Consider the following 25,969-nt stretch of genomic DNA (forward strand, 5'->3'; position numbering starts at 1 on the left):
GACTCTGAGGATCCCCAGGGCGACGCCGCGATCGTCGCGCCGGGCCTCTGGCTCGGCGCGCGCGCGGCGCCGCGGGCCTGGGCCGGCCCGGGCCTCGCGCCGTCGCGCGCGACGAAGGCGACGCCCGACGCGGCGCCGGCCTTTGGCGCCGCGCGGCCCTGGGGCTTCGACTGCGGCGCGTCGGGCGAGCGGAAGAAGCGTTGCACGCTCGACCCGGCGCTCGCCGTGGGCCTCCTCCTCGCGCGGCCCCGGCAGCGCGCGACGCAGCTCGTGCGCACGCCCGTGCGCCGCGCGACGCTCGTCGCGCCGGGGACGGCGTCCCTCGAGTGGCGCGTCGCGGCGGCCGCGGCGCTCGGCGCCGTCGACGCGCGCGCGGCGCTCGTCGTCGACGCGCCCGTGGCCCTGCTCGTCGGCGCCTGCTACCGCGACGGCGCGCCCTTCGGGGTCGCCGACGTCGCCGACCTCGAGGGCGTCGGGCTCGTGATCGACTGCGGCTGCGGCGGCGTCGACGCCGCCGCCGTCGACTGCAAGGACGGCGCCTTCGAGGTGCTCGCGTCCGCGGGCGACGCCTGCGAGGCGTCGCGCGGCGCCCTGCTCGCGCTGGCGACGGGCGGCGCGGCCGACGCGGCCGCGCTCGCGGCGCTGGCGAAAGCGGCGAAGCGCGCGGCGAAGGACGCCGCGGCCGGCAGGTCCGTCGCGTGGGCCGTCGTCCGCGGCGACTGCGAGGGCGCGCTCGACGCCGCCACCGTCGCCGCCAACGTCGGCGGCAAGCGCGCGCTCGTCGTCGCCGACGCCGGCGACGCGGCCCTCGGCGCGGCGGTGCTCACGGCGTCGGACGTCGAGCTCAGCGGCGCGCCCGAGGGGCTCCGCGTCGCGGGCGCCGTGCGCCGCGACGTCGCCGCGGCGCTCCTGGGGGACGACGGCGCCGCGGGCGAACCGGACGTGCTCTTCGAGGCCGGCGCGGCGCTGCCCTGCGCCGCGCGCCGGACCTACGAGCGCAAGGCGCTCCTCGGCGGCGGCGGCGAGGACCGCGCGCTCGACTTCGCGTTCCTCGAGAAGGCCGCCGGCGGCTGGCGGCCCGTGGGCGACGGCCTCGAGGACCCGTTCGAGACGGTGAACGACGACGAGGACGTCGTCTACTCCGAGCGCGCGACCGTCGAGTACAGCATCGACGGCCGCGGCATGCCGTCCGCCGTCGTGCTGACGGCCGCCGTGCCCATCAACTCGGAGCGCAAGGAGCGCAAGGACGCCGAGAAGCGGTGCTACCGGCTCCTCAAGTACTGCCTCGTCGGCTTCTTCTGCCTGCCCGTGATCTACACGCTGTTCCACATGCAGCGCCGGAGCCGGCGCATCGCGCGGACGACGGTCGCGCTCCGCGACTTCTACGCGCGCGCCAAGCCCGACAAGGTCGACAGCGCCGAGAAGATCGCGGCCAAGTACGAGGGCTTCGAAGAAATCCTCTACAAGCGCCTGGAAGCGACCTACCCCGGCCACCTCGTCATCCGCCCCGGCGCGAAGCCCGTCGAGGCGGAGAAGGAGGACGACGCGGCCACCGAGGAGGAGGAAGAGGACGTGCAGGAGCTGTAGGCGGGGCGCGCCTCGAGTAAGTACGCCATAGAACCCACCATTCATGCCGCAAGCGGGCTCTCTCTCTTGCGCATGAGGCGACGCCACCCGTCTACGCCGCACCTTGTCTTCGAAATGCTTTCGAAAGATTACCCCCGGCGAGAGGCATTGCACGCGCCCCGACTTCGGGCGAAGTTGGACGGAGCTCCGGAGAGCAAAATATGGAGGCAAAAAACCAACCACAAGCGGGCTCGCTCGCTCCCAGCAAGTTGCTCCGCGACACCCACAACACTACCGCAACCTCTCAACGCAAGCGCGCAAGAACACGACCATGTCGCTCTCCGCCTCGCGCTCCATTGTCCTCGCGCTCGCGCTGCTCACTGGCGGCACCCACGCCCACGGCCTCCGCGCCCACGGCGGCGCCTCCGCGTCGCGCGTCGGCGCTTCCGCGTCGCACGGCGGCGCTTCCACCTCGCGCGTCGGCGCCCGCGGCCTCCGCGCCGCCGGCGCGCACGGAGCCGCGCACGCGGCGCCTGGCGACGCCGACGCGGCCCAAGTCAAGTGCCCGTTCCTCGCGCGCCGCGCGGCGCTCGGCGGCGTCACGCGCTCCCTGTCCGAGCTCGATTCCTCCTACGTCCTCGTCTCGGTGCCGCTCCTGCGCAACCTCGAGGACATGGACTACTGGTGGCTCGGAGCTCCCGGCGCTCTGCATGGCCTACAACGCCTTCGACGTCAGCTTCGTCGAGGCGAGCGTCGCCATCTGACCATGTGCTACGACCCGCGACGCGGTCCGCCGCGTCGCCACCCACGACTGTTCCCCCTCCCGACGTTTGTGTAAATCCTTCTTTTACCAGAGCCTGAACAGATTCGATGGGTGGTTGCTAGCGCGAAGGGTGCTCCAGTCGTCTTCTCCTGGTATGTAGTCCCATTCTGAGCCATCCTCCTTCGGCTCCATGCAATCCATGATGGCGTCCTCACCGAGGAAGTATACATTCCACTGCAGGTGCTTGCCCTGGACCGTGAGCGTGGCATCGTCGAGGATGACCATGAAAGGGGTTCGATCGCTGGAGGCGAAATTCGGCCTGGCGTACGAGGTCGAGCTGTCCACCTTTATATGAGAGCCTTCTCCTTGGGCGCAGATGGTCGCATTTTGACAAGGCGACTCCTTGCTCGAGAACATTGAGTTTTCGACTTCTACGCTTGCGCCGTCGATCGCCAAAGCGCCGTACACGGACTCGCCGATCAGCCGGCAGTTTCGGATCACGAGAGAAGTACCAGCGCCGTCCGCCTGAGCGCCAAAGTAGCCGCGAGACACATAGGAGTTTTGGAGCAGGACGTTCGAACCGGTCGTCGCGAACACAGCCATCCGCCCGAAACAAGCGAAGGCGCAGTTGTCGATCTTCACCCGCGCGCGTTCGCTCACCTTGACCGCTGTATCGTGCGCGTCCATGTTGAACCCATCTTCTTCGTCCTCCTCGACGTACGGCGGCGTATACCACAGGTCCCGAGAGAAGCCGTCGAAGGAGATATTCTTGAGCGTCAGACTAGTCTCGTCGCCTTCGACGAGGAGGAAGGGTGCATCGAGTGTCTTCGTATAAATCGTAACAGCTCCCCAATGATAAGGACGGCGTTCGTCGCCTTGATAGTCACGACCGAAGCTCCACTTCGGCCGTCGCGCGCCGACGATGCGGAGCGCGATGTTCGGAACGCGAAGCGTCTCGGGAATCTGGAGCGCTTTCGAGACAAGGATCGTGTCGCCGGTGCGCGCCGTCGCCAGCGCGGCCTTCAAGGTCAAATTCTCGGGGACGCGCAGCGGGCGCCGCGTTGTTTGGTAGAGGAGCAATTTGACCGTCTTCCGGTCGCCTTGGCCGCTGAAACTGTCCAAAGCAGTCTCCACGGCGACAGAGTCGGCGCCGCTGTCCGAGATACAGCGCAGAGCACCGCCTTCGAGATAACTCAAGACGGTCGCGGCTACATCGAGCGGGAGCTGCGCCGCACCGCGCCGTGCACGGGTCCGCATCGCAAATACTGCGGCCTTCGGCGAGCGCCCGGACTCCTCTCGAGGCAATTTTGAGCAAAACAAGCGCTTACATAGCGGCGCACCCAGACCCCTACACGCCCGCGTACTTGGCGGCCACGGCGGCGAAGCTCTCCTTGGGCCGGCGCCAGAAGTCGATGACGCCCTTGTGGTTCGCACCGCCGGGACGCTTCCCCTTGGCGCACGTCACGTTGATGAAGCCGCAGAGCGGCGGCGAGACGTCGGGCACGTACTCGCAGGGCCCACAGGTCTGCGCGCCGTCGTTGCCCTTGAAGTCGAAGAAGTGCCAAAGCGTGATCCCAGAGATGAGCTCGTCCTGTAAAGCGACGTCGACGTCGGCCTCAAGCACTTCCAGCTGGTACTTCGGCGACCACTTGACCGCGGTCGCATTGTCGTACTCGTAGATCGCGCCGGCGCCGGTCTCGCTGATGACGAACGGTTTGCCCGGCTGCTCGTCGTTGACCCAGCTCGCGAGCCGCGACCAGAACGGCCCCGGGAGGCTCGTGTTTCCGAAGTCGACGTACCACGCCGGGTAGCCGTTGAACGAGACGAGCGACGCGTGGTCGAGGCACTCGTCGCGGTCCTCCTTGTTCGACGCCCACGTCACGAAGCGCGTGGAGTCCAGCCGCTTCAGCGTCTCCGCGCACGTCTTGTAGGCGGGGCACGCCTTCTTCTCCGTCGACGGGCCCTCGTTGAAGAAGCCCCAGGTCATGATCGACGGGTGGCTCGCGGACGCGTAGACCATCTCCTCGAGCTGCGTCACCTGCGTCGACATCCACGCGGCGTCCTCCGTGTTCTCGACGGACACGCCGGGGCCGAGCGCCTCTTCCCACATGACGATGCCCGCGGCGTCGAGGCGGTCGAGCCAGCGCTGGTCCTGCGGGTAGTGCGCGCCGCGCACGTAGTTCGCGCCGCCGGCCTTGAGCAGCATGATGTCCTCGTCCATCTGCGCCTCCGTCGGCGACGCGCCCGTGTCGGGCCACTGCGTGTGGTGGTTCCAGCCGTGGAGCTTGACGACGTCGCCGTTCAAGGCGATGCGGCCGTCGACGGCGGTGAACGCGCGGAGGCCGAAGCGCTCGACGACGCCCGCGCCGCCCACGGAGACGCCGAGCTCGTGGAGCGCCGGCTGGTCGATGGACCAGAGCGTCGCGTCCTTCGGGGCGGCGACGGACGTCGTCGCTTTGCCGTCGGCGTACGTGAGCTCCTGCTCGCCGAGGTCGTCGCCGTCCCAGGACAGGCGCGTCTTCAGCTTGCCGGAGAAGGAGGCGTCGGAGAGCGTCACGTCCACGTCGACGGCCCACGCCTTGCCGTCGAACTTGGGGAAGACGTGCGCGCGCGCGACCGCGGGCCCCGTCGTCGCGTGGAGCACGACGGAGCGAATGAGGCCGCCGTAGTGCCAAAAGTCGCCGCCCGTGTGGAGCGGCGCCGTCGTGTCGTTGAAGCGATTGTCGGCGAGCACGACGAGCGTGCGCTTGCCGGCCTTGGGCGGGATCGCGAGGCGGAAGGGCACGTAGCCGCCGGCCGTGTGGTTGCCGACCTCCGCGCCGTCGACCCAGGCGCGGCAGAAGAAGGAGCAGCTCATGAACTCGAGCCACTGCGTCTCCTGCGACCCCGTCTCGAACGTCGTCTCGTACATGCTCACGCCGCGCTTGCCGGGCACCCCTGGCGGCGCCGCGTCGATGGTGCCGGGGACGGCCATGGTGGACACGCGCGCGACGGCGTCGGCGCCCGCGGCCACGGAGTCCAGCGCGTCCGCGAAGCCGTAGGCCCAGGCGCCGTCGAGGAGCGTGGCCTCGTGCCCGCCGACGTACTTGGGGAACCAGCGCGGCGCGCCGTCTTCGAAGGCGACGGCGAGCACGGGTAGGAGGAGGCACTTGAGCATGATCGCGGGTGCGGCGCGGCGCTGCGAGCGGCAGTGCACTCGATGACCTGAGAAGCTTTTTACGTCTTCGCGTCCTTCGGCGAAGCAACATCGCGATGCATCGCCTTGGAGCATGCAAGGTTGGCAAAGTGCCGCGGCGCGCAATGGGCAGCCCGGTAGCAGTCATCGCGCTGCTACTGCCACTAGTCCGCGCAGCAGCAAACTGCGACCGTTCGCCCACGCCCATCTACGTCTACGACGCGGATAAAATCGACAATCCGTGGCTCGCGCACGCCGTGGACCGGCTCACGCGCAACCTCGTGCCGTCGGCCGTCGCCGTCGCGGACCCGAGCGATGCCTGCTGGTTCCTCGTGACGTCGCCCGCCGCGGCGGCCGGTCCCTTTGCCGACGCCGTCGCGCTCGCCGCGGAGGCGCCGCTGGCGCGGCTCGCGCACTGGGGCCAATGCGGCGCGAACCACGCCGTCTTCATGAGCGAGCACCCCGACGAGGAGACGCCGTCCGTTTGCCGGGCCGATTCTCAATGTCGCTGCAACTGTTTCGAAAAAGGATAGACGATCGCTCGTGTCGATGCCGCCGCAACTATTTCGATGAAACATGATCGTTCGTCCAAAAAAAAACAGCCGAAACGACTTTGTCGCCGCAGGTCCTTCGACGTCGGCGGCGCGGCGGTGCTGCGCTACGCGCTGACGAAGCGCAGCTTCCGCAGGGGCCGCGACGTCCAGCTGCCCGTCTACTACCCGGGCGCGGAGCCGCACCGGAACTACGCGGGCGCGCGGCGGACGGACGCGGACCTCGACGCCGCGGCCGCGTCGACGGCGCGGCCGCTGCTGCTGGGCTTCGTCGGCACCATCCCCGCGGCGGGCACGCCCTACGTCGTGCCCGCGGCGCCGTCGACCTTCGGCCTGCGGAGCCGCGTCGTCGCGAGCTGCGCGCGCCGGGGCGGAAACGGGGCGATTCGAGGTCGCTTCAACACGAATGAAAGCCATCTACATTTCCGCGTCGAGAGATCGCTCGTCCAAATATGAGCCGAAACGAGTTGATCATGAAAGTGGAAACCGCCTCACCCGTGCGTCGCTCCCCAGGCGCCCACTCGCTGAGCAACGGGGTCGTCGTCGCGCACGCGGACGACGAGTCCGACTGGGGCGGCATGTGGAGCGACCACTACGCCGCGGTGCTCGCGAACTCGAGCTACGCGCTCTGCCCCGGCGGCGCGGCGCCCTACGCGTCGGAGCGGCTCGTCGACGCCATCCGGGCCGGCGCGGCGCCCGTCGTCGTCGACGACGGCCTCCTCGTGTTCCCGTTCGCGGGCCTCGAGGACGCGGACGCGCTCTGGGCGCGGTGCGCCGTCGTCGCGACGCCGGATTTGATGCGCTACGGGTCCCGCGGCCTCCTGCGCCGGCTCGACGACGAGCGGGACGCGGGCCTGCTGCCCGCGCGGCTCGAGGCGTGCCGGAGCCTGAGGGACCGCTTCCTCGGCGACGCGGACGCCGTCGTCGACGCGGCCTTCCGCGCGCTCGCGGCGTCGGCGCGGACCTGCGACGCGCCGCTGCCGCCCTGCGCGGCCCTGAACTCCGGCGGCACCTGCGCGGGCGAGCCCGTGGACGCGGGCCGCGACCGCGTCCGATCGAAGCCGACGTACCGCGAGAACGAGCGCGACCTCGTCGACGGCCTCCGCTGCCTCCGGAGCAACGCGGGGCCCGGCGACCGCCTGCGCGAGCTCGCCCTGACCGTCGCCGTCGCCGAGGAGTTCATCCTCGTGGCCGCGCCGCGCCTCGCGGCGAACGAGTACGACGTCGCGACGCGGCTCCACGAGGAGCTCGAAAAGAACGCGAGCGTCGCCGTCCCGCCCTGGGCGTCGCGGGCCGCGGGCTGGAGCCACTACGTGCTCGGCATGCTCGACGAACAGGACGGCCTCGTGCTCGACGCGCGGGACCACTACGACGCCGCGGACCGCCTCGGCGTCGCGCGCGCGAGCCGCCACGGGATCCCGATCCGCGACCTCCTCGCGGCGGAGCCCGTGCTCCTGGGCGTCGAGACGCGGTCCTGGCTCCTCAAGGAGATGGCCACGGGCTGGCGGCTCTGCGGGGCCGTGGCCTGCGGCGTGTCCCTCGGCGACCCCTTTGAAGGGGACCACGCGACGGTCTACCTCACGACGCACGCGTCGAACGGCTTCCCCGTGGACTTCCCCTACGTGGACCGGCCGCGGCACGCCAACGCCGTCGTCTTCATGGAGCACGACGCGCGCTTCTTCCCCGACGGCGGCTTCGAGAAATCGCTGGAGGCCTTCCGCGGCGACGCGGACGTGACGCTCGGCTTCGCTCCGGGGGCGCCGCTCGCGGGCGTGCCGCACCTGCCTCTCTCCTACGTCACGGACCCGCCGGGCGCCTTCGCGACGCCGCCCGTCGACTTCGACCGCAAGGCGAAGCACGTGCTCTGGGTCTCGTCGCAGTGCGACCCGAAGTTCGCCCGCGACAGGCTCGAGCGCGTCGACGCGCTCCGCGCCGCTCTCGGGCCCCTCTTCGCGTCGCACGGCGCCTGCCGCCCGACGGCGACCATGGAGGCGACCTTCCCCGAGTGCGCGTCCCTGCCGACCGACGCGCGGAGCGGCGGCGCCGCCACCGTCGACGACGACCCGCGGAGGCGCTGCGCGTACCGCAAGTCCGCGTTCGTCGCCGCCCGCGTGGACATCAAATCTTCAACCCGACTTCAATGTGAGCGTATTTGAAGGTTTCGACGCAAAGTTTTCTTTTGTGCTTCGAGAACTCGACGAGAGCGATCGATTCGTCCAAAAGTCAGCCGAATCGACTTCGATTTGGCCGAGCTAGAGAATTTCAAAGTTTGGTTGGGACGTCCCAAACCAGTGGTTGATTTCCGCACAGGTCGCCGCCTACGAGAACTCCGCGGCGCCGGGCTACGCGACGGAGAAGCTCTTCCAGGTGCTGGCCGAGGGCAGCGTGCCCGTCTACTGGGGCGCGCCGGACGCGCGGGCCCTGCTGCCGGCGCCCGCGGCCGCCGTCATGGTCGACGACTTCGAGGGCCCGGCGCTCGAGCCGCGCGGAACCCAAACTTCTCTCGCTCGGTCAAATCGAAGTCGATTTGGCTGATTTTTGGACGGGTCGTTTTCTCTCGTTGAGTTCTCGACGAATAGTACAAGGATTTGTGTCGAAACCGTCGAATACGCGCACATTGAAGCCTGAGTTGGGGTCCACGCAGGCGCACGTCGCCGCGTACCTCGCGCACGCGCTCGCGAACCGCACGGTCTACGACTTCCACCTCCACTGGCGGTCCCTGCCGCCGAACCTCTGGGCGCCGGGCTTCCGCCGGGCGCTCGACCACGCGAAGCCGTCCGTCTTCTGCGCCGCGTGCGCGTTCGCGGCGGCGACGCGGCGCAAGTACGCCGCGCCGGAGCCGTCGCCGACGCCGGACGCGGAGCTCGACGACCTCATGTCGTGGCGGCCCGCGCGTTCCCCAGGGTCGGTTTTCAAAGAAGAAGACTTCAACTCTTCCCGTTGCGCGCGCGTTCCTTCGAGACGGACGGGCCGCGCGGCCTCGCGCCGCTCGGCTCGCTCGGTTCGCCGGGGGACCCCCGCGACCCCCCCCGACACCGCAGGTGCGCCCCGGCGGCAAGATCATCCACGAGCCGGCGCCCATCTTCCTCTACCGGCGCTACAACGAGAGCCGTCACTGGCGGGACCTCGAGGTGCTCACGCCCGCGGCCGAGGAGCGCGTCGTGTCGCCCGTCGAGGCGCGCGCGGCCGTCGCGGCGCGCGCGGCCGCGGGCGGCTACGTCGCCTGCCACGAGGTCGCCTGCGACGGCGACCCCGCCTGCCGCGCCGTGGCGCCGGTGGCCTGGTGCGGCGACGAGCGCGTCGCGCTGCCGCCGGGCGCGTACGCGCTCGCGAGCTGGCTCGAGCGCGGCGCCGAGCGCCGCGGCAAGCGCGGCGCGCGCTTCCACGTCGTCGCGAGCGCGGCGCCCGGCGACTCCTGCGGCGCCGTCGCCGGCGACGCGGGGTGCCGGGCCCGGGGCTACTACGTCGACGTGGGCTTCAACGACGCGCGGTCGCGGACGCACGCGCTCGACGTCGACCGCGGCTGGCGGGGCCTCTGCGTGGACCCGGAGCCCGAGGCCGTCGGCGCGCGGGCCTGCGCCGTGGCGCGGGTCGCCGCCGGCGCCGCCGACCGCGCCTTCGCGGCCTACGCGCGCTACCTCGGCGACGACGGCGCGCCGACGGGGTCGCTCAACGGCACGCGCGGCCGGCCCGCGCTCTTCCGCAAAAAGGTGCGGACGGCGACGCTCGGCGCGCTCCTCGACGGCGCGGCCGCGCCGCCGATCATCGACCACCTCCACGTCGACACGGCGGGCTCCGAGGCCGAGGTGCTGCGGGGCTTCCCGCACCACGCGCGCTGCGCGCGCCGCGTGTCCGTGAGCGCGGCCGCGGCCCCCAAATCGCAGCGCCGCGTCCACGTCTTCCTCGAGGCCCACGGCTACGTCTTCGAGGGCACCGACCGCGGCTGCGACGTCTTCTACGGCGACTGCGGCGCCTTCGCGCCGAGCGAGGGCGCGCCCCTCCTCGCGCTCAAGAGCCCGCGGCCCGGCGACGAGCGCGGCCAGTCGGTGAAAGTCGCGCTCTCCGCGGACCTCACGGCCGCGCCCGAGGTCCGGCGCGACCCCGACGCCTACGACGTCTGCTTCGACTGCGGCTTCGGCAAGAGCTGCCACGGCCTGCGCGGCGGCCTCGTGCTGCCGCGCTGCGACGCGCGCGAGCTCGGCGACGGGCTCGGACGGGTCGACGCGTGGGTCGAGCGGCGCGAGGGCTCGCGCGTGGGCCCCAAGGTCTGGGCCTGGCTCTGGGACGACGCGGCGACGGCGCTGGAGGCGCTGCGAAACAAGACGCCGCAGAACCACGGCCGCGTGCGCCTCCACCTGGGCGTCGCGCACGAGCACCTCGGCGACGGCTTGCGCGCGGCCGCGGAGTTCGGCGCAGCCGCGGCGCTCGGCGAGCCCGGCGCCGCCGCGCGCCTCGCCGCGCTCCTCGAGCGCGGCGCCGCGGCGCCGCGGTCCGCCTGCGCCGCGGAGGCGCCCCGGGGCGTGCGCCTCGCGGTCCACTGCGGGGCCCTGGACGAGCGAGGGACGACGGTGTCGACGTACGACTACGCGGACCTCGCGCTCGCCATGGGCCTCGTCGACAGCGTCCTCGTGCTCCACGACGCCAGTGTGCCGCCGCTGCCGGCGATCCTGGCCAAGTTCGAGGCGCGCTTCGGCCGGGACCGCGTCGTCGGGGTTGCGGCCGGGGACGTCGACGGCGTGTTAGCGCGCGACGGCGCGACGCACTTCTACGTCCAGAAGGCGGGTTTGGACGACGGCCTCGTGAGCGCCGTCGCGCGCACGCTCGTGCACTGCGTCTTCTTCGCGACGCAGGCCCACGGCGACGTCTACGCGCGCGTGAGCGACCACGTGCCCGTCGACGGGCCCGCGTCCGCGCCGAAATCGTCAACCCGACTTCAATGTGCGCGTACGCGACAGTTTCGACGCGAGTCCTTCTGTCGTGCTTCGAGAACTCGACGAGAGCGATCGATTCGTCCAAAGATCAGCCGAATCGACTTCGATGTGACCGAGTTCTGAAGTTTGGTGGGGACCCCCGAAACCAGCGGTGGATTTCCACGCAGGCCCGCGTCCGCCGCGGCCGTCGTGCCCTTAGTCGTCCGCCCGGGCGACGTCGACGGCCCGGACCTGCGGGAGGAGCTCGGCATCGCGGCGAACGCGACGGTCTTCGGCCGCCACGGCGGTCTGCACACCTTCTCCATCGACTTCGTCAAGGCCGTCGTCGAGGCGCGCGCGGCGGCGCGGCCCGACGTCGTCTTCCTCTTCATGAACACGGCGCCCTTCGGCGCGCCGATTCCCAACGTCAGATTCATCCCCGGCACGGCGGACCCGGACCGCGTCGCGGCCTTCGTGCGCACCTGCGACGCCATGCTCCACGCGCGCGCCGAGGGCGAGACGTTCGGCCTCGCCGTCGCGGATTTCGCGCGCCACGACCGGCCCGTGCTCACCTTCGACTCGCCGGACCCGAGCTACGCGCGCTTCCACCTGAGCGTGCTCCAGAGGCGGGCCATCCCCTACCGCGACGCGCGGTCCCTCGAGAAGGCGCTCGACGCCTTCGACCGCGACGCGGCGCGGCGTTTGCCCCGGGGCTACTGGAACGCCTACCACCCGGCCTTCGGCCCCGCGGCCGTCATGGACGCGTTCGAGCGCGTCTTCCTCGCCGACGGGCCGGGCGAGACCTTCCGCCGGCCGCCGCCGGCGAACGACGAGGGCCTCCCCGCGGCCGCCGCGTACCTCGCCGCGGGCTAAAGGCGAAAACTTAGGGCCAGCGACTCACCTTGTTGCCCGCGGGCCCGACGGCGGCGCCATCGCCGTTGATGACCGCCGCGATGGTGCCGAGGCCCCCGAGGTGCGCCGCGGTGGCGCCCTCGAACGTCGCGTTCGGCGACGCGGACTTGCGGACGGCCGTGCGCACGACGACGGCCTCGTCGCGGAAGTTGCCGTAGACGGCGACGGCGAGGGCGTCGTGGGCCTTGACGAAGTCGCCGACGGCGAAGCCGCTGTGGCCGCCGTTGCCGAAGCTGCCCTGCGTGCCGTCGAAGGGCAAGATCGCCTCCGCGTGGAGGGCCGTGCCGTTCTCGCCGAGCCAGCGGACGCCGTCCGTACCCGCGTGCTCGACCGCCAGGCCGTAGAAGGCCGCGCCGTGGCCGACCACGACTATGCCGACGCGGAGGCCGCAGCCGCCCGCGACGGCGCGCGGCTCGCCCGCGGCGTCGAGCGCCGTCGCCGCGCGCGACGCCGCGACGCGATCGCCGACGACGTGGCCGCTGCGCACCACGAGGCCCGCGTCGACGCGCGCGTCGAGCGTCGGCCCGCAGACGCGCAACAGGACGTCGCTCATGACGCCGGGATGGGCCGCGTCGCCCGCGTCGCCGCCGGGCGCCGCCGCGGCGTCGCCCCAGGCGACGAGCGCCGTCTCGCCCCGGGGCGCCGCCGTCGCGTCGACGACCACACCCGCGACGCGCGCGCCGTGGGCGCCGGGCAAGACTTGCACCGCGGGGAGGCCGCCGGGGGGCGCCGCGAGCGTCGCGTGGCCCAGGCCCAGGAGCACCTGGCCGCGGAACGATAGGACGAGGCCGTCCTCGAGGTCGTAGTAGCCCGGCGCCAGGACGACGTGGAGCCCCCGGTCGAGCTTCTCCTGGATGACGTCGCTGTCCACGGCGTCCGTCGCCACGAAGACGGCGCCAAAGTCCACGGCCGGGTCCTCGGAATGGTCGGGGCCACTCGCGTTAAACCGCGGCGCCGGGACCCGCAGGTCGTAGGTCCCGTCGGCCCGGATGGTCACGTAGGGCTTCTCCGCGACGACGGGCGTCGCGTTGCGCGCCGCGTAGCTGCAGGCCGGGTCGCCGCCCCGGGGTATGCGCTTTGGAGGCGCGCCGCGGCAGCCGACGAACGCGACGTTGACGCCGCCGCCTACAACGGCCTCAGCGGCTGCGACGTCACCGTCGACGTCGACGGCGGCGGCGGCGTCGAAGGCGACGTTGCGCGCGAGCCAGGACCGCTGCGTCTCCAATATCGCGCCGCCGCGGAGCCGCGCGTTCGCCGCGTGCGCGCAGCGCCGGACGGCGCCGCCGACGACGGCGCGCCGGAGGCCGCCGCCGGCGAAGGCCAGGTCCCCGGGGACGTGGACGTTCTCCGCGCCCCGCGGCGCGCCGTCGTCCCCGCCGACGACGGCCACGCCGCCGGCGAGCGCCACGTCCTCGGGCGCCGCGCCGAGGCCCAGGACCTGCACGTACGGGCCGACGGCGACGGGCTCCGCGTAGGTCCCGGGCTTGAAGAGGAAGGCGGCGCGGACGCGGCCCAGGGCGCTCCCGAGCGCCGACAGCCGCGCCGCCGTCTGCGCGACGTGCTTCTCGCCGGGGTCGAAGACGTGCACGCTCTTGGGCCAGAGCGGCGGGTTCGCCTCCGTGCCGCGCGTCGCCGCGGCCTCGCGCACCTCCGCGGACGCAGCGCCGCAGGCCGCGGCGGCGAAGGCGACGGCGCGCGCGACGCGCATGGCTCCGCGCGCGCCGCTCCGGCGGGCTCGCGGGCTGCCCGCAGCGCCAAATCGGCGGCGCCGGCGACGCGCGAGCTTAGGACGCCGCCCGGGCTGCTCACAGCAGCTTTGCATGGAAAACGTCAACCACTTGAATCCCTGGTGATTGACGCCTGCTGCACAGAGGCAATGGAAGACGACCTGTGTCCGCGTGAATCCGCCCACCTGCTGCGGCCCGCCGGGGCGCCCGACGCGCCCGACGCGCCGCCCCCGCCGCCCCCGCCCCGGGCGCTCGAGGACCCGGCGACGCCGAGCTCCGGCGACGAGTGGGGCCACTTTAGCAGCGTGCCCGAGGGCTTCGACGAGGACGACGAGACGTCGAACAAGAGCGAGGCCGCGTCGGTGGCGGCGCCCCCCGAGGCGCCGAGCCGCTTCGACAGCTCGAACTTCGGGGCCTGCGGCGCGCGCTGCGCCGCGCGGGCCTACAAGCGCACGCCGAGCGCGTGCGCGGGTGCCATGGGCTTCGAGGAGCGGTCGCCCGAGCGCGGCGAGGCGCCCGTGCGGCGCGCGCTCCGGCGGTCCGCGTCGCTGCCGGAGCTGCGCGCGCGGCCCGCGAGCCCCGGCGCGGACCGCGGCGGGCCCTGCCCGAAGCTCGCGGCCGCCGCAGCGCCGGCCACGGCCACCAGCAGCACCGCCACAACACAGTTCCGCCTCGCGATCCCCGGCGTCGACGACGTCGTCTACGGCGTCGACGTGCGCCGCGACGACGCGCCGCGGCGCGCCCTCGCCGAGGCGCCGCCGCGGTCGCGGCGGCGGCGGTCCGCGCGGTTCCGCGACGACGACGGCGTCGAGCGCTGGGACGTGCTGAGCGCGCGCGACCCCAAGAGCGGCGCCCCCGCCGTCGACGCGACGAACGTGTCCACGAACTACCGCGACGGCGGCGCCTACCTCAAGCCCGCCTTCGCGCCGCGGTCCGCGACGCGCTTCTTCCCGTGCGCCGGCGGCGGCGGCGTCACCGTCGCGCTCGCCATGGGCGCGGTGCGCGTCGTCGCGACGCCCTTCGAGAAGTTCGCCCAGTACGAGCTCCGCGTCTCCACGGACGGCGGGCCGCCGAAGAGCGCGTGGCGCCGCTACAGCGCGTTCCGCGCGTTCATGGACTGCCTCGCGGCCGAGTCCGCGCCGCGGCGCATCGTCCGCACCCTGAGCGCCTGGGCCGACGCCCAGGACGCGAAGAAGGTCTTCCGCTGCACGCACCCGGCCTACCTCGTGCGCCGCTACTACCACTTCGAGCACGTCCTCCGCGAGGCGCTCTTCGAGATGGAGTCGCCGGACCTGCTCCTCTCCTTCTTCGCGTCGCGCGACGCGCGCGACGGAAACGCCGGGCCCGCGACCCAGGCCGCGAAGCGCCGCGCGCGGTCCGACGACGCCGCGCGGCGCCCGCGCCACGCGGGCCCGCCGGGCCGCAGCCCCTTCGCGCGGTCCACGGACCGCGCGATCCCCGGCGCGTTGCCCTCCGACGCCGCGAGCGACGCCGTCTCCGCCGCGGGCACGCCCGCGCCGCGGTCCTCCTTCCTCGGCGCCTTCCTCGGCGTCCGCGACGTGAAGCGCGTGCCCGTGCCGTCGAGCTAGCCTAAGATGTGCGAACGGCACTTAAGCTTGGCGGCAAGGTGACCTGTGTCCAATGGTGCCGTGATCACGTACGATGTCCGCGTCGCGCACGCTGAAGCTCGCGCTCGCGCTCTGCGCGGCGAGTTCGACGGCGTTCGTCGTACCGGCGCCGCGCTGGACTACCATACAACACCCGCGCCGGGCCCGGGCGCGCGCCCTCCGCGCCAGCGAGAGCCTCTCCCCGGCGGAGCGCACCTGGTCCGCGCGGCGGAAGCTCGCGCGCGCGGCGTTCGACGCGCAGCTCGGCTGGAACCGCATCGACGACGAGGCCGCCGACGAGGCGGACGCGGCGGGCGCCGACGCGGAACCGACGAGCGACGCGGCGGCGAACACCGTCGGCACGACGGCCTTCGGCGTCGTCGTCGTCGCGCTCGTGCTCCGCTTCGGCGGGCGCGCCGCGCTGCTCCAGGTCCTGGGCCTCGACGTCGCCGCGGACACGGAGATCGCCCAGCGCATCGACGACTTCGTCGCCTGGAGCCACAGCTTCGACGTGATTCCGGGCTACGAGGACGCGACGTTGCTCCTGCTCTACTGCGGCGCGTTTATCGTCGCCAAGGTCGGCTGCGTCGACCCGCTCACGTTCGCGCTGGCCATCTCGTCGGGCGTCTTATTCGGCGGCGTCGTCAACGGCGCGCTCGTCGCGACGGCCTGCGCGACGATCGGGTCCTCGGTGGCCTTCGGATTAGCAAGATACGGCCGGCCGCGGCTCCGGGAGAAGCTGCTCGTGCTCGTGCGCCGCGACGCGAAGACGCGCGCGCTGGAGCGCGCCGTCGCCGAGCGGGGCTTCGTCACCGTGCTGGTGCTGCGCCTCGCGCCCCTGTTGCCGATCCCCATCGGCGGCTACCTGTGCCGAAACCAAATCTTCAACCCGACTTCAATGTGCGCGTGATCGAACGATTTGGACCAAACTCTTTCACTGTGCTTCGAGAACTCGACGAGAGCGATCGATCCGTCCAAAAATCAGCCGAATCGACTTTGATTTGACCGAGCTAGAGAATTCTCAAGTTTGGTGGGGACCCCCCAAACCAGTGGTTGGTTTCGGCACAGGCGGCTACAACTACCTGTACGGCGCGACGGACATGTCGTTCCTCGCGTTCGCCCCCGCCATGTTCCTCGGGTCGCTCAAGCCCTACGCCTTCGACGCCTACCTCGGCGTCGTCGGCAAGACCGTCGTCGACGACGTCGCGTCGGGCGCGCCGACGTCGCAGCTCAGCGACCCCGTGCTCGTCGGCGTCTTCGCGGCGTTTCTAGCCATCGGCGCGCTGAGCTCGGAGCTCGCGACGGAGGCGTGGCGCGACATCGAGGCCGAGTCGCTCGCGGAGGAGGAAAAGAGGAGCGCGGGCGGCGGCGCTGTCGAGGACGCCTACCCCGAGGGCGACTGGCTCGACGTGCTCGAGGTGAGGGAAGGGGCGCCGTGGCAGGCGCTGGAGGCGGTGAGGGAAAAGGTCGCGGAGGCCGAGCCCGACGGGTCCAAGGCGCTCCGCCGCGCGGCGCGGCGCGCGCGGCGGGCCCTGGCGACCATGGCGCGCGAGGAGCTCGCGCTCGCGCGCGTCGACGACGCCGCGGCGCGCGCGGAGGAGGGCCTGCCGCCGCGGGAGGCGACGGCGGCCGAGGACGCCGCGCGCGCGGCGTTCGTCGACCGCTTCGCCGTGCGCGCGCCCGCGGCCGACGCCGCGGCCGGCGTCGCCTCCGTCGTGCCGCCGGAGAGCGACGCGGAGCTCCAGCTCCCCCAGGCGCTCCTCGAGTCGACGCTCTTCTCCTACGTCGTGTTCCGCGCGCTCCTCGACGAGGCGTCCCTCGACGACCCCTAGTAAAAACACCGCCGCGTTTTACTGGCTCCCCGCGACGTCGCTGATGGGCCGGGCGACGCGCGCGACGGCGGCCGCGACGGCCGCGTGCGCCGAGGCCAGCGGCGCGAGCAGCAGCGCCGCGGCCGCGCGGGCGAGGCGGAGGAGCCCGTTCGCGAGGACGGCCGTCGCGCGCCGCTGCGGGTCGAGGTGCCGCAGGCTCAGGGCCAGCGCGCGGTCGACGAGCCGGAGCCGCGCGAGCGAGTCCGTCGCGCGGAGCGCGTCGAGGCGCACCTCCGGCGCGACGCCCAGCGGCGGCAGCGGGTTGATGAGCGCCGCCGCGTACAAGCCGTAGGCCTCGGCGTCGACGGCCGGCCCCGCGGCCGCGGGCCGCGGCCCGAGGTCGTCGAGCACGGCGTCGAGCGTCGCCGACGCGCCCCAGCCGCCCGCGCGGCAGCGCCGGAGCCACAGGTCCAGGCGCCCGTCCAAATCCGCGACGAGCCGCGCGGCGTCCGCGGCGTCGGCGTCGCCCGCGGCGTCGTCGTCCAGGTCCTCGACGCACGCGACGCGGAAGCCGTCGTCGCCGACCCAGTCCCGCGCGATGCGCCGCCGCCGCCGCGCGACGCACTCGCAGAAGTAGCGGCCGTCGGGCGTCTCCGTGCACTCGACGATCTCGCACTCGCAGAAGACGGACGCCTGGGCGGGGAAAGAGTGCGACATTTCCAACTTTGGAGGCTCCTATCTCGGTCGTTTTCCATTCGTTTCGGCTCATTTTTGGACGAGCGATCATCTCTCGGAGCGCTCTCGACGCGTGGATGCTTTCTTTCGGAACATTCATGTTGAAACGACGTTGAATCACTCGTTTCCTGCCCCGACGGACGCCATGACGTTGTCGGGCGTCGCGCCGACGATGCCAAAGGTCGGCGGGTCGCGCTCGAGGCTCCGCTTCACGAGGCGCCGGTACCGCGGCTCGAAGACGTGGATCTTCATGCGCTGCTTCGGCAGCATGTGGTCGAGCACGAAGAGGCCGACCCGCGCGACGGGCTTGTGCTCGAGCGGCGCGGCCGCCGCGCCGCGCGCCGCGTAGGCCTCGGGCGCGAGCCGCGCGAGCAGCGCCGCGAGCGTCGCGTTCACGGGCGGCGCCGCGGGGATGCCCTGCCACGTCGTCCGGCAGCTCGGGCACTTGGCGCTGTGCCGCAGGGACGCGACGACGCAGCGCCGGCAGAACGAGTGGCCGCAGGGCGCCGTGAAGGGCTCGTAGAGCAGCTCGCAGCAGATGGCGCACTCGCCGCAGGACTCGAGGATCGCCGGCACGTCGACGTTCGACGACCACCACGACATGGCGCGTCTCAGGCGGCGGCTTCGAGCGCTTCGCCGGCGCTCACAGCGTGGACAATTTCATGCGCACGCATGTTGAGGAGATGTTGAGGCAAACATCAGTCTTCGGGGCGGAGGGGCAGCCCGCCGGTTGAGAGGCAGCCCACACTTTGTGCCCTGCCGTCGGTCGCTCGCGGCCGGGCCGCCGCGCCATGTCGAACGAGCTCACCGTGGCGGCGATCAAAAAGCACTCGGGCCAGTACGACCTCGAGCTCGTGCGGCGGCTCGCGGTGAGCAACGCGCGGCTCGCGAAGATCGCGAACGTCGAGCACTGCGTCAACCTCGTCGCGCTGAACCTGAGCGGCAACAAGATCATCAACGTCGAGGGCCTCGACGCGCTGGTCCAGCTCGCGCGCCTCGACCTCTCTCGGAACCAGATCCGCAAGGTCGAGCGCGGCCTCGCGCGGCTCCGGAGCCTCGAGCACCTCGACCTCCACGGCAACGCGATCCTCGGCGCGAAGCAGCTCGCCCGGGACCTCGAGCCCTGCGGTTCGCTGAGTTCGCTCGCCCTCGCGGCGCCCGACGGGTCCCGGGGCAACCCGTGCTGCGACGACGGCGACTACGTCGCCGCGCTCCGCGCGTCGCTGCCGCGCCTCGAGGCCCTCGACGGCGGCCGGCTGTCCCTGCGCGACGACGCCGACGCCATCGCCGCCGAGCTCGCGGACGCGGCGCCCGACGCGCCCGCGCCGGCGCGCGTCGCGGACTGGCTCGGCCGCGACTTCGACTGGCGCGCGACCGACCGCGCGCCCGCGCCGCTCAAGGCCGCCTACGCCCAGCGCGACGCCGCCGACGCCGCCGCGCGGGAGGCGCTCTTCCAGGCGACGACGGACTGCAAGCACCTCGCGCAGGACATGGACGCGGAGCTCGACAAGAGCCGCGCGCTCCTCGCGGACCTGTTCCCGGAGGACGCGGACCCCCTGGGGCTCGGGCAGCCGTAAGGAAGCGCGGTCCAGGAGACCCGACGTGGCGCCGGAGCGCGGGCAGAGGTGCGCAAGTCGGCGTGCACGGTATCTGGTTGAACCTATATTGAACACTGCTTGAAAGGCGTCTTGATTCAGACTTGAACCGCCAGCTGAGGGTCCTGCACCATCGCGCTCGACGCCTCGCGCGGCTGCTCGCACGGCACCATGCTCGACTCGGCGCTCCGAGTCGTGCTCGGCACCATGACCTTCGCGGGGCAAACCTCGCCGCGGGATGCGGCGACTATGCTGCGGACCTTCCTGGGCGCGGGCCACGTCGAGATCGACACGGCGCGCATGTACATGTCGGGAGAGACGGAGTCGTGCATCGGCGCCATCTTCGACGAGGAGCCCGCGTTGCAACGCCTCAAGACGTCGACGAAGGCGAACGCGTTCCAGGGATACGACAAGAGCCTCGACGCGGCGTCCGTCGAAAGGCAGATGAAGTCGAGCCGCGCGGCGCTGCGCGGCGCGCCGGTGCAGATCTACTACCTGCACAACCCCGACGGCGCGACGCCGATCCTCGAGACACTCGAGGCCGTGGACGCGCTCCACAAGGCCGGCGCGTTCGAGGAGCTCGGGCTGTCCAACTTCGCCGCCTGGGAGGTCGCCCACATCTACCACCTCTGCGCGGCGAAGGGCTTCGTCAAGCCCAGCGTGTACCAGGGCATGTACAACGGGTTGACGCGCGACGTCGAGCGCGAGCTGCTGCCGTGCCTCCGCGCGCTCGGCATGCGATTCTACGCCTACAATCCGCTCTGCGGCGGGTTGCTCGCCTGCAAGCACACGCGCGCGTCCCTCGCGGACCTCGACGACGGCTCGCGCTTCCGCAAGGACAACACGATGTACCGGGAGCGCTACCTCCAGGACGTCCAGCTCGCCGCCGTCGACGCCTTCCAGGCGGCCTGCGACGCGTCCGCGACGCCGCCGGTCCACGCGGCGCTGCGCTGGATGAGTCACCACTCGAAGCTCGCTCCGGGGGACGGCATCATCATCGGCGCGTCCAAGGTCGCCCACCTCGAGGACAACCTCGCCGGGCTCGGCGGCGGGCCCCTCGACGACGGCGTCGTCGCGAGCCTCGACGCGGGCTGGGCGGCCGTCAAGGCCAGCGGCCTCTGCCCGTCCTACGAGCGCGGCACGTCCAAGTACTAGTAACACGTCCCGCTTACTTCCGCCCCCCGAAGAGGGACCAGCGCTTGTTCCGCTGCTCCTCGACGCGCCGGCGCTCGCGGCGCGCGTGCTCGCGGTACTCGCGCGCGGCGTCGGCCAGGTCGCCGGCCTTGCCCTCCAGGCCCTCGAGGAGCTCGCCGCGCTCCCGGAGCGCCGCGCCCGCGTCGGCGGCCGCGGCGGCGGCGTCGCGGCGGCCTTCCCCGCCGCCCGCCGCGTCGCTCTCGGAGCGGCGCCGCGGCGGCTCGTCGTCGGCGGCGGCCGCCGCGACGCGGTCCGGCGCGGACCGGGCCCGCGCGGGCCGGTGGAAGAAGTTCGCGATCTTCGCGCCGAGCGGCGACGCGGCCTTCTTCGCCGGCGGCGCGGGCGGCGTCGGCGGCCGCGGCGTCCGCGGGTGGTCCTGGATGTGGCACTTGCGCTTCGCGTCCGCGATCATCTTCTCCTGTGATTCAACGTCGCTTCAACTTGAGTGTCCCGTGTGCGCGCGTTCCAGAATAAGCATCTACGCTTCGAGAACGTTCCGAGAGATGATCGCTCGTCCAAAAATCAGCCGAAACGAGTGGAAACCGGCCGAGATCGGAGCCTTCGAAATTGGGAAAGGAGCTTTTTGCGGCCCTGATCTTCTCGATGTCCATCGTCGTGTCGACCGCGTCGTAGTCCAACGGCGCGCCGTCGTCGCTGCTGCTCGAGGCGTCGTCGGGCGCCGCCGCGTCGACGGCGCGGTCCGCGTGGGCCTCCGCCGCGGCCTCGAGCGCCGCGTCCGCGTCGTGGAACGTCGCCGCGCCGTCGGCGACGGCCCACAGGACGTCGCGCCGGTCCGCGCCGCCGACGTCCACCGTCGCGTAGAAGGCGTCGGCGACGGCCGCGAGGGCGCCCGGGGGCCCGCAGAGCGCGACGTCGACGACGCGGACGCGCGCGTGCGGCGGCGCGAAGGCCAGCGCCGCGGCGAGGAAGACGTCGACGCGCGCGGCGCCGAGGCCCAGGGGCAGCGCGCCGCCGCCCGGCTCCGCGCGTTCGAAGGCCGGCGCGAGCGCCGCGCCGAGCTCGACGGCGTCGTCGTCGGCCGCGCACCAGTCGGCGACGGCGTCGACGACGCAGCGGAGCGTCTCGCCGCGGCGGCCCGACGTCTCGAGGGGCAGGCGGCTCACGAGCGCGACGACCAGCCCGTCGAGGCGCGTGGCCCGCGCGAGATCGGAGACCCCGGGCGCGTCGAGGCTCCGCGGCTCGAGCGTCGTGCCCGGCCGCGGCCGCGCGCGCAGTAGGTCGTCGACGGCGCCCGCCCAGCGCTCGAGGCTCGCCTCCTCTTCTGGCGCGGGCGACGTCGGCCGCGGGACCGTCCGCGCGAGGAACGTCGACAGCGACCCGCCCTTCGGGGACGTGCCGCGCCGCCGGCGGGCCTCGTCGGCGTAGACGCCCGCGCGCGCCGTCGCCGGGAAGCCCCGCCACGCGAGCGCGGCGCGGCGCGCGGGCGCGCCGCCGGACGCGTCCCAGTCCATCAACCGCCGCGCCTCGCGGCACTCGTCGGCGGACGCGCCCGCGCGCGACTCGTAGCGGAGGAACCGCCGCCGGCAGGGCGCGGGGTCTTGGGCGCCGGCGGAACGGATCGTCGCGCCGCAGCGCAGCGCGCCGCCTGTGTGGAAATCAAATATTCAACCAGACTTCAATGTGAGCGTAATTGAACGGATTGCGCCGGAATCTTCGGTTGTGCTTCGAGAACTCGATGAGAGCCATCGATTCGTCCAAAAATCAGCCGAATCGACTTCGATTTGATCGAGATAGAGAGTTCTGAAGTTTGGTGGGGACCCCCCAAACCAGTGGTTGATTTCCACACAGCGCGCCGCCGTAGGAGCCCGCGAGCGGGCGGTACTCGTCGTCGTAGCCGACGCGGGGCAGGCGCAGCTCGCCGACGACCGTCGCGGTCTCGAGCGCGTCGCCGCTGAGCAGGCCGACGGCCACGGCGACGTCGCGGCGCGACGGCGCGCGGAACGTCGCGGCCGCGTCCGCCGGCCACGCGGCGCCTGCGTTCGGGAAAACTTGAAAACTCTCGAAATCGACGTCGTTGTGGCCGGGTGCGTTTCTCTCATCCACGGAGATGCGTTGAAGGACGGTAGAATTCGTGCGTATTGAAGTCGGTTCGCTTTCCACGCGGCGCGGCGCCGCGCTCCGCGAACGCGTTCTCGCGCACGTCCGCGGGGCCGAGGACGGCCTCCCGCTTTTCGCCGGCGGCGACGCAGGTCACGCGGGCCCAGACCCGCGGGCCGACGCGGCTGCAGTGGACGAGCCTCGCGACGCGCACGACGACGTCGACGGCTTCGTCCTCCGTCCCCGTAGTTCTGGTCTCGCCGAGGAGGCCCCCTCCGCTAAACGTTCGCATCATCGTGCTGGTCAGGGGGGCGCAGAGCGTGTAAACGAAGCTCGCGGGAGATTCTTCGGGCGGCGGTGCCTATCGGCACACGCGCGCGCGGCGTCTCACCTCCACTGGATTTTTTGTGGCAGTAAACTTTTATTAGGGTGATTTTTACGGGCCCCTGCACGACGGTCCGGCCCCGGGACGGGGGCCGGGGACGGCGGGCACGGGGGTTCCGGCACGGTAAATGCGCTCCGGGCACGCGGCCCGGCACGGGCCCGGCACGCGGCACGGCACTCGGCACGGGCCCCCGGGCACGGGCCGGGCACGGGCCACGCGGCCCGGCACGGGCCCGGCACTCGGCACGGGCCCCGGGCACGGGCCGGGCACGGGCCGGGGAGGCCCGGCACGGGCCCGGCACGGGGCCCCGGGCACGGCCCGGGCACGGGCCGGGGACGTGGCCGGGGACCGCGGCACGCACCGTTGTGCAGGGCCCCCTATTTTTGCCCAGGCCAGGCGCTTCAGCACTCCACGTAGCGATAGCAGTGTGAATACGGTTTAACATTTGTGATGTAGCAGAACCTTGCCCTAAGTCGCTGTCGCCGGTCATGTGCCGCGCCACCTCCGGCTCGCGAAGGAAGTTTCGAGCGCGCGCGTCGCCGAGCGCGCAGCGCGGGTGAGGAAGAAGCACCGCGTCGTCTAGTACCTTAGACCTGGCGAACTGTAGTGTCCTGCTGTGTGCTGCACTCGGAACGCAGCGCATACATCCGAGGCCCGTTTCAGTCGTGTGAATTTTCACAAACTCAAATCTATTGTCCGCATTCAAATCAGACTTATCCGGAGCTCTGAGCGGTTTGATGCTCGAGCAATACAATGCTCTGCCGATATCCGGTCACGTTTGCGCCAAAAACTGCGGAAGACGAAGTTCGGTAGCTGCCTGCGCAATACCAACCATGCATAAACTAATTGCTTTTCTCGCGCTGACCCAAGCCCAAGCGGCGCACTTCACCGATATCGGTGGGAAGAATTCCCGTGACGGCACTGGAGCCCAGGGATGCACCGAAGGCGGCGCCTATCCGCTGCATTGCGCAGTGTCCAGCGCATGCCTTTTACGAAGCCGCCCCCAGAGCTCGGTAGCCGCGGATCGAGCCTCTGGAGCCTACGCAAACACCCCCTTTCGTCGCTTTTTGCGGACGCGGACGCGTTTCCGTTCGACGCCTCCGACACGAACCCGCGATTCCGCGCGCCAACCGCAGACCCGTCCGACGCCGACGATACGAGATGATCGACCCCCCCCCCCCTACCAGGTACTGCACGGAGGCCGAGGCCATGGCCGCGAGCCCCGACCACAAGTCGCACGAGCACGTCGTCGAGGGCACGACGTACTACATGATCTGGGAGACTCCGTGGGCCTCGGCGATGGGCGTGTCGATGTGGCACGCGGACTACGTCGGCGACGCGCCGGCGTGCGCGTGCGAGGACCACGGCCACGACCACGACCACGACGACCACGCGGCGGAGGAGGCGGAGGACGTCGGCGTCGTCGCGGACGAGACCGAGACCGAGTCCGACGGCGCTTCGGCCGGCGCGCGCCTCGCCGCCGCGGCCGCGGTCGTCGCTCTCGCCGCGATCCTCTGAGCGCCGCCGAGCATCGAGCATCGGCCCCGTCACGATACCACGACGACCCCTGTGCAGCCACTCCACCGTACCCCTTGTGTGTGTGCCATAACTGCATGCTGAATCATAGAAACGAGCGTCACAGGAGCTTACGAGCCTCGTCCCTTGCCCCGCCCTTTGCCCCGCCCCCGGCCCCGGCCGCCGCCCTTGCCCTTGCCGCGGCCCGCGGGCCGGTCGCCCTTGCCGCGGTCGCCGGCCTGGGCCTGGTCCGGGTGCGCGCGGCGGTCGAAGGACTTGAGCATGCCGCCGAGCAGGACCTTGGCCGTCTTGAGCCGCGCCTCCGACTCCCCGGTGATCGTCAGCGTGCGCGCCGCGCCCTCGTCGCCGCGCTTGCTGATCTGGATGTGCGTCTTGCTGTTCGTCTCGATGTTCTTCAGCTTCGTCGACTGCTTGCGCAAGAGGAAGGGCACGAAGCCGGCGGGGATGGACATCTCCGCGGAGCAGGAGCCGGCCTGCTCGGCCTTTTTCGCCACGGCCGCGTCCTTCTTGCGCCGCTTCTCCGCGGCGTCGGCGTCCGGCGCGGGCTCGGCCTTGCGCTTCGCCGGCGCCGGCGCGGCGACTTCCGGCGGCGGCGCGCGCGTCGGCGGCGCGTCGCGGAGGCGCACGAGGTCGCCGAGCTCGACCACCGCGCCCGCGCGCACGAGCTTCTCGAGGCAGTCCTTGAAGTCGCTCCACGTAAGGTCCGTGTCGCCGAGCTTCGCGAACGTCTTCTTGCGCAACTTGTTCGGCTTCCAGCCGTCGCCCGCGTTTCCGAGGACGGCCTTGATAGCGCTCTCCATGCCTGGTGCGGAGGCAGGCCTCGACCGACCCCTAAAGCTCGCCTGATTGACCCTTTGTTGAACTGCAACAACTTGAGGCGCCGTTTCGACAGGAAGCATGGTGATGTGAGACGGTTCTCGGCCGTCGAGCCGCGTCGAGCTGCCCGAGCGCGCGTTCAGGGCCCGCCGGCGCGGCGCAGAGCTGCCCTTCGTCCTCGCGAGCGCTTGCGCGCGCGCGCTGCTCCTTTCCGTTCCTCATGGGCAGCGCCATCTCCCAGGAGAAGAAGGCGGAGGCGTCGCCGGGCGGGAGCGCGCACCTCAAGGCCATCGGCAAGTTCCGCGCGTCCCTGAAGAAGGCGGCGACCGAGGCCGACGCCGAGGAGACGCGCACGGCGGAGAAGGCGTCGTCGACGTCGTCGCTGCGCGTCGTCGCGGCCCGGTCCTTCCGCGGCAGGGCCGCCGCGCCGAAGCCCGAGGAGAAGCCCCGCGGCGGCGCGCAGCTGCTCAAGCCGGAGAAGGGCTCCGACGACGCGGTCGAGGACCTGGAGGCGCTCAAGGTCCTCGAGGACCTCGGCGACGTCCGCGGCGGCTGGCTCAAGCACCGCCTGCTCTGCCACACGCACCTGCTGGTGGCCGCGGTGCACCGGGACCAGGAGCGGCACTGG

At 71.9% G+C, this 25,969-nt stretch overlaps 3 protein-coding genes across 3 annotated transcripts; 2 read left to right on the forward strand and 1 right to left on the reverse strand.

Moving 5' to 3' along the window:
• Nucleotides 1-3,641: 3,641 nt before the first annotated feature.
• On the reverse strand, nt 3,642-5,486 carry GUS2 (hypothetical protein; the record flags this gene model as incomplete). Its single annotated transcript, XM_009036897.1, has 1 exon — nt 3,642-5,486. One exon carries the CDS (start codon nt 5,484-5,486, stop codon nt 3,678-3,680), a length of 1,809 nt encoding a protein of 602 aa, XP_009035145.1.
• Nucleotides 5,487-5,953: 467 nt separating this feature from the next.
• AURANDRAFT_62763 (hypothetical protein) lies at nt 5,954-19,334 on the forward strand (the record flags this gene model as incomplete). The annotated part of the gene is made up of 12 exons (XM_009036743.1): nt 5,954-5,982; nt 6,130-6,446; nt 6,569-8,166; nt 8,366-8,506; nt 8,700-8,963; nt 9,097-10,976; nt 11,154-11,819; nt 11,939-11,996; nt 13,751-15,178; nt 15,423-16,078; nt 16,197-16,998; nt 18,585-19,334. 12 exons carry the CDS (start codon nt 5,954-5,956, stop codon nt 19,332-19,334), a joined length of 8,589 nt encoding a protein of 2,862 aa, XP_009034991.1.
• Nucleotides 19,335-19,523: 189 nt separating this feature from the next.
• AURANDRAFT_22798 (hypothetical protein) lies at nt 19,524-20,507 on the forward strand (the record flags this gene model as incomplete). The annotated part of the gene is made up of 1 exon (XM_009036744.1): nt 19,524-20,507. One exon carries the CDS (start codon nt 19,524-19,526, stop codon nt 20,505-20,507), a length of 984 nt encoding a protein of 327 aa, XP_009034992.1.
• Between the last annotated feature and the right edge of the window lie 5,462 nt (nt 20,508-25,969).

This window comes from Aureococcus anophagefferens (genome assembly GCF_000186865.1).
Source record: "Aureococcus anophagefferens unplaced genomic scaffold AURANscaffold_5, whole genome shotgun sequence".
NCBI lineage: Eukaryota > Pelagophyceae > Pelagomonadales > Pelagomonadaceae > Aureococcus > Aureococcus anophagefferens.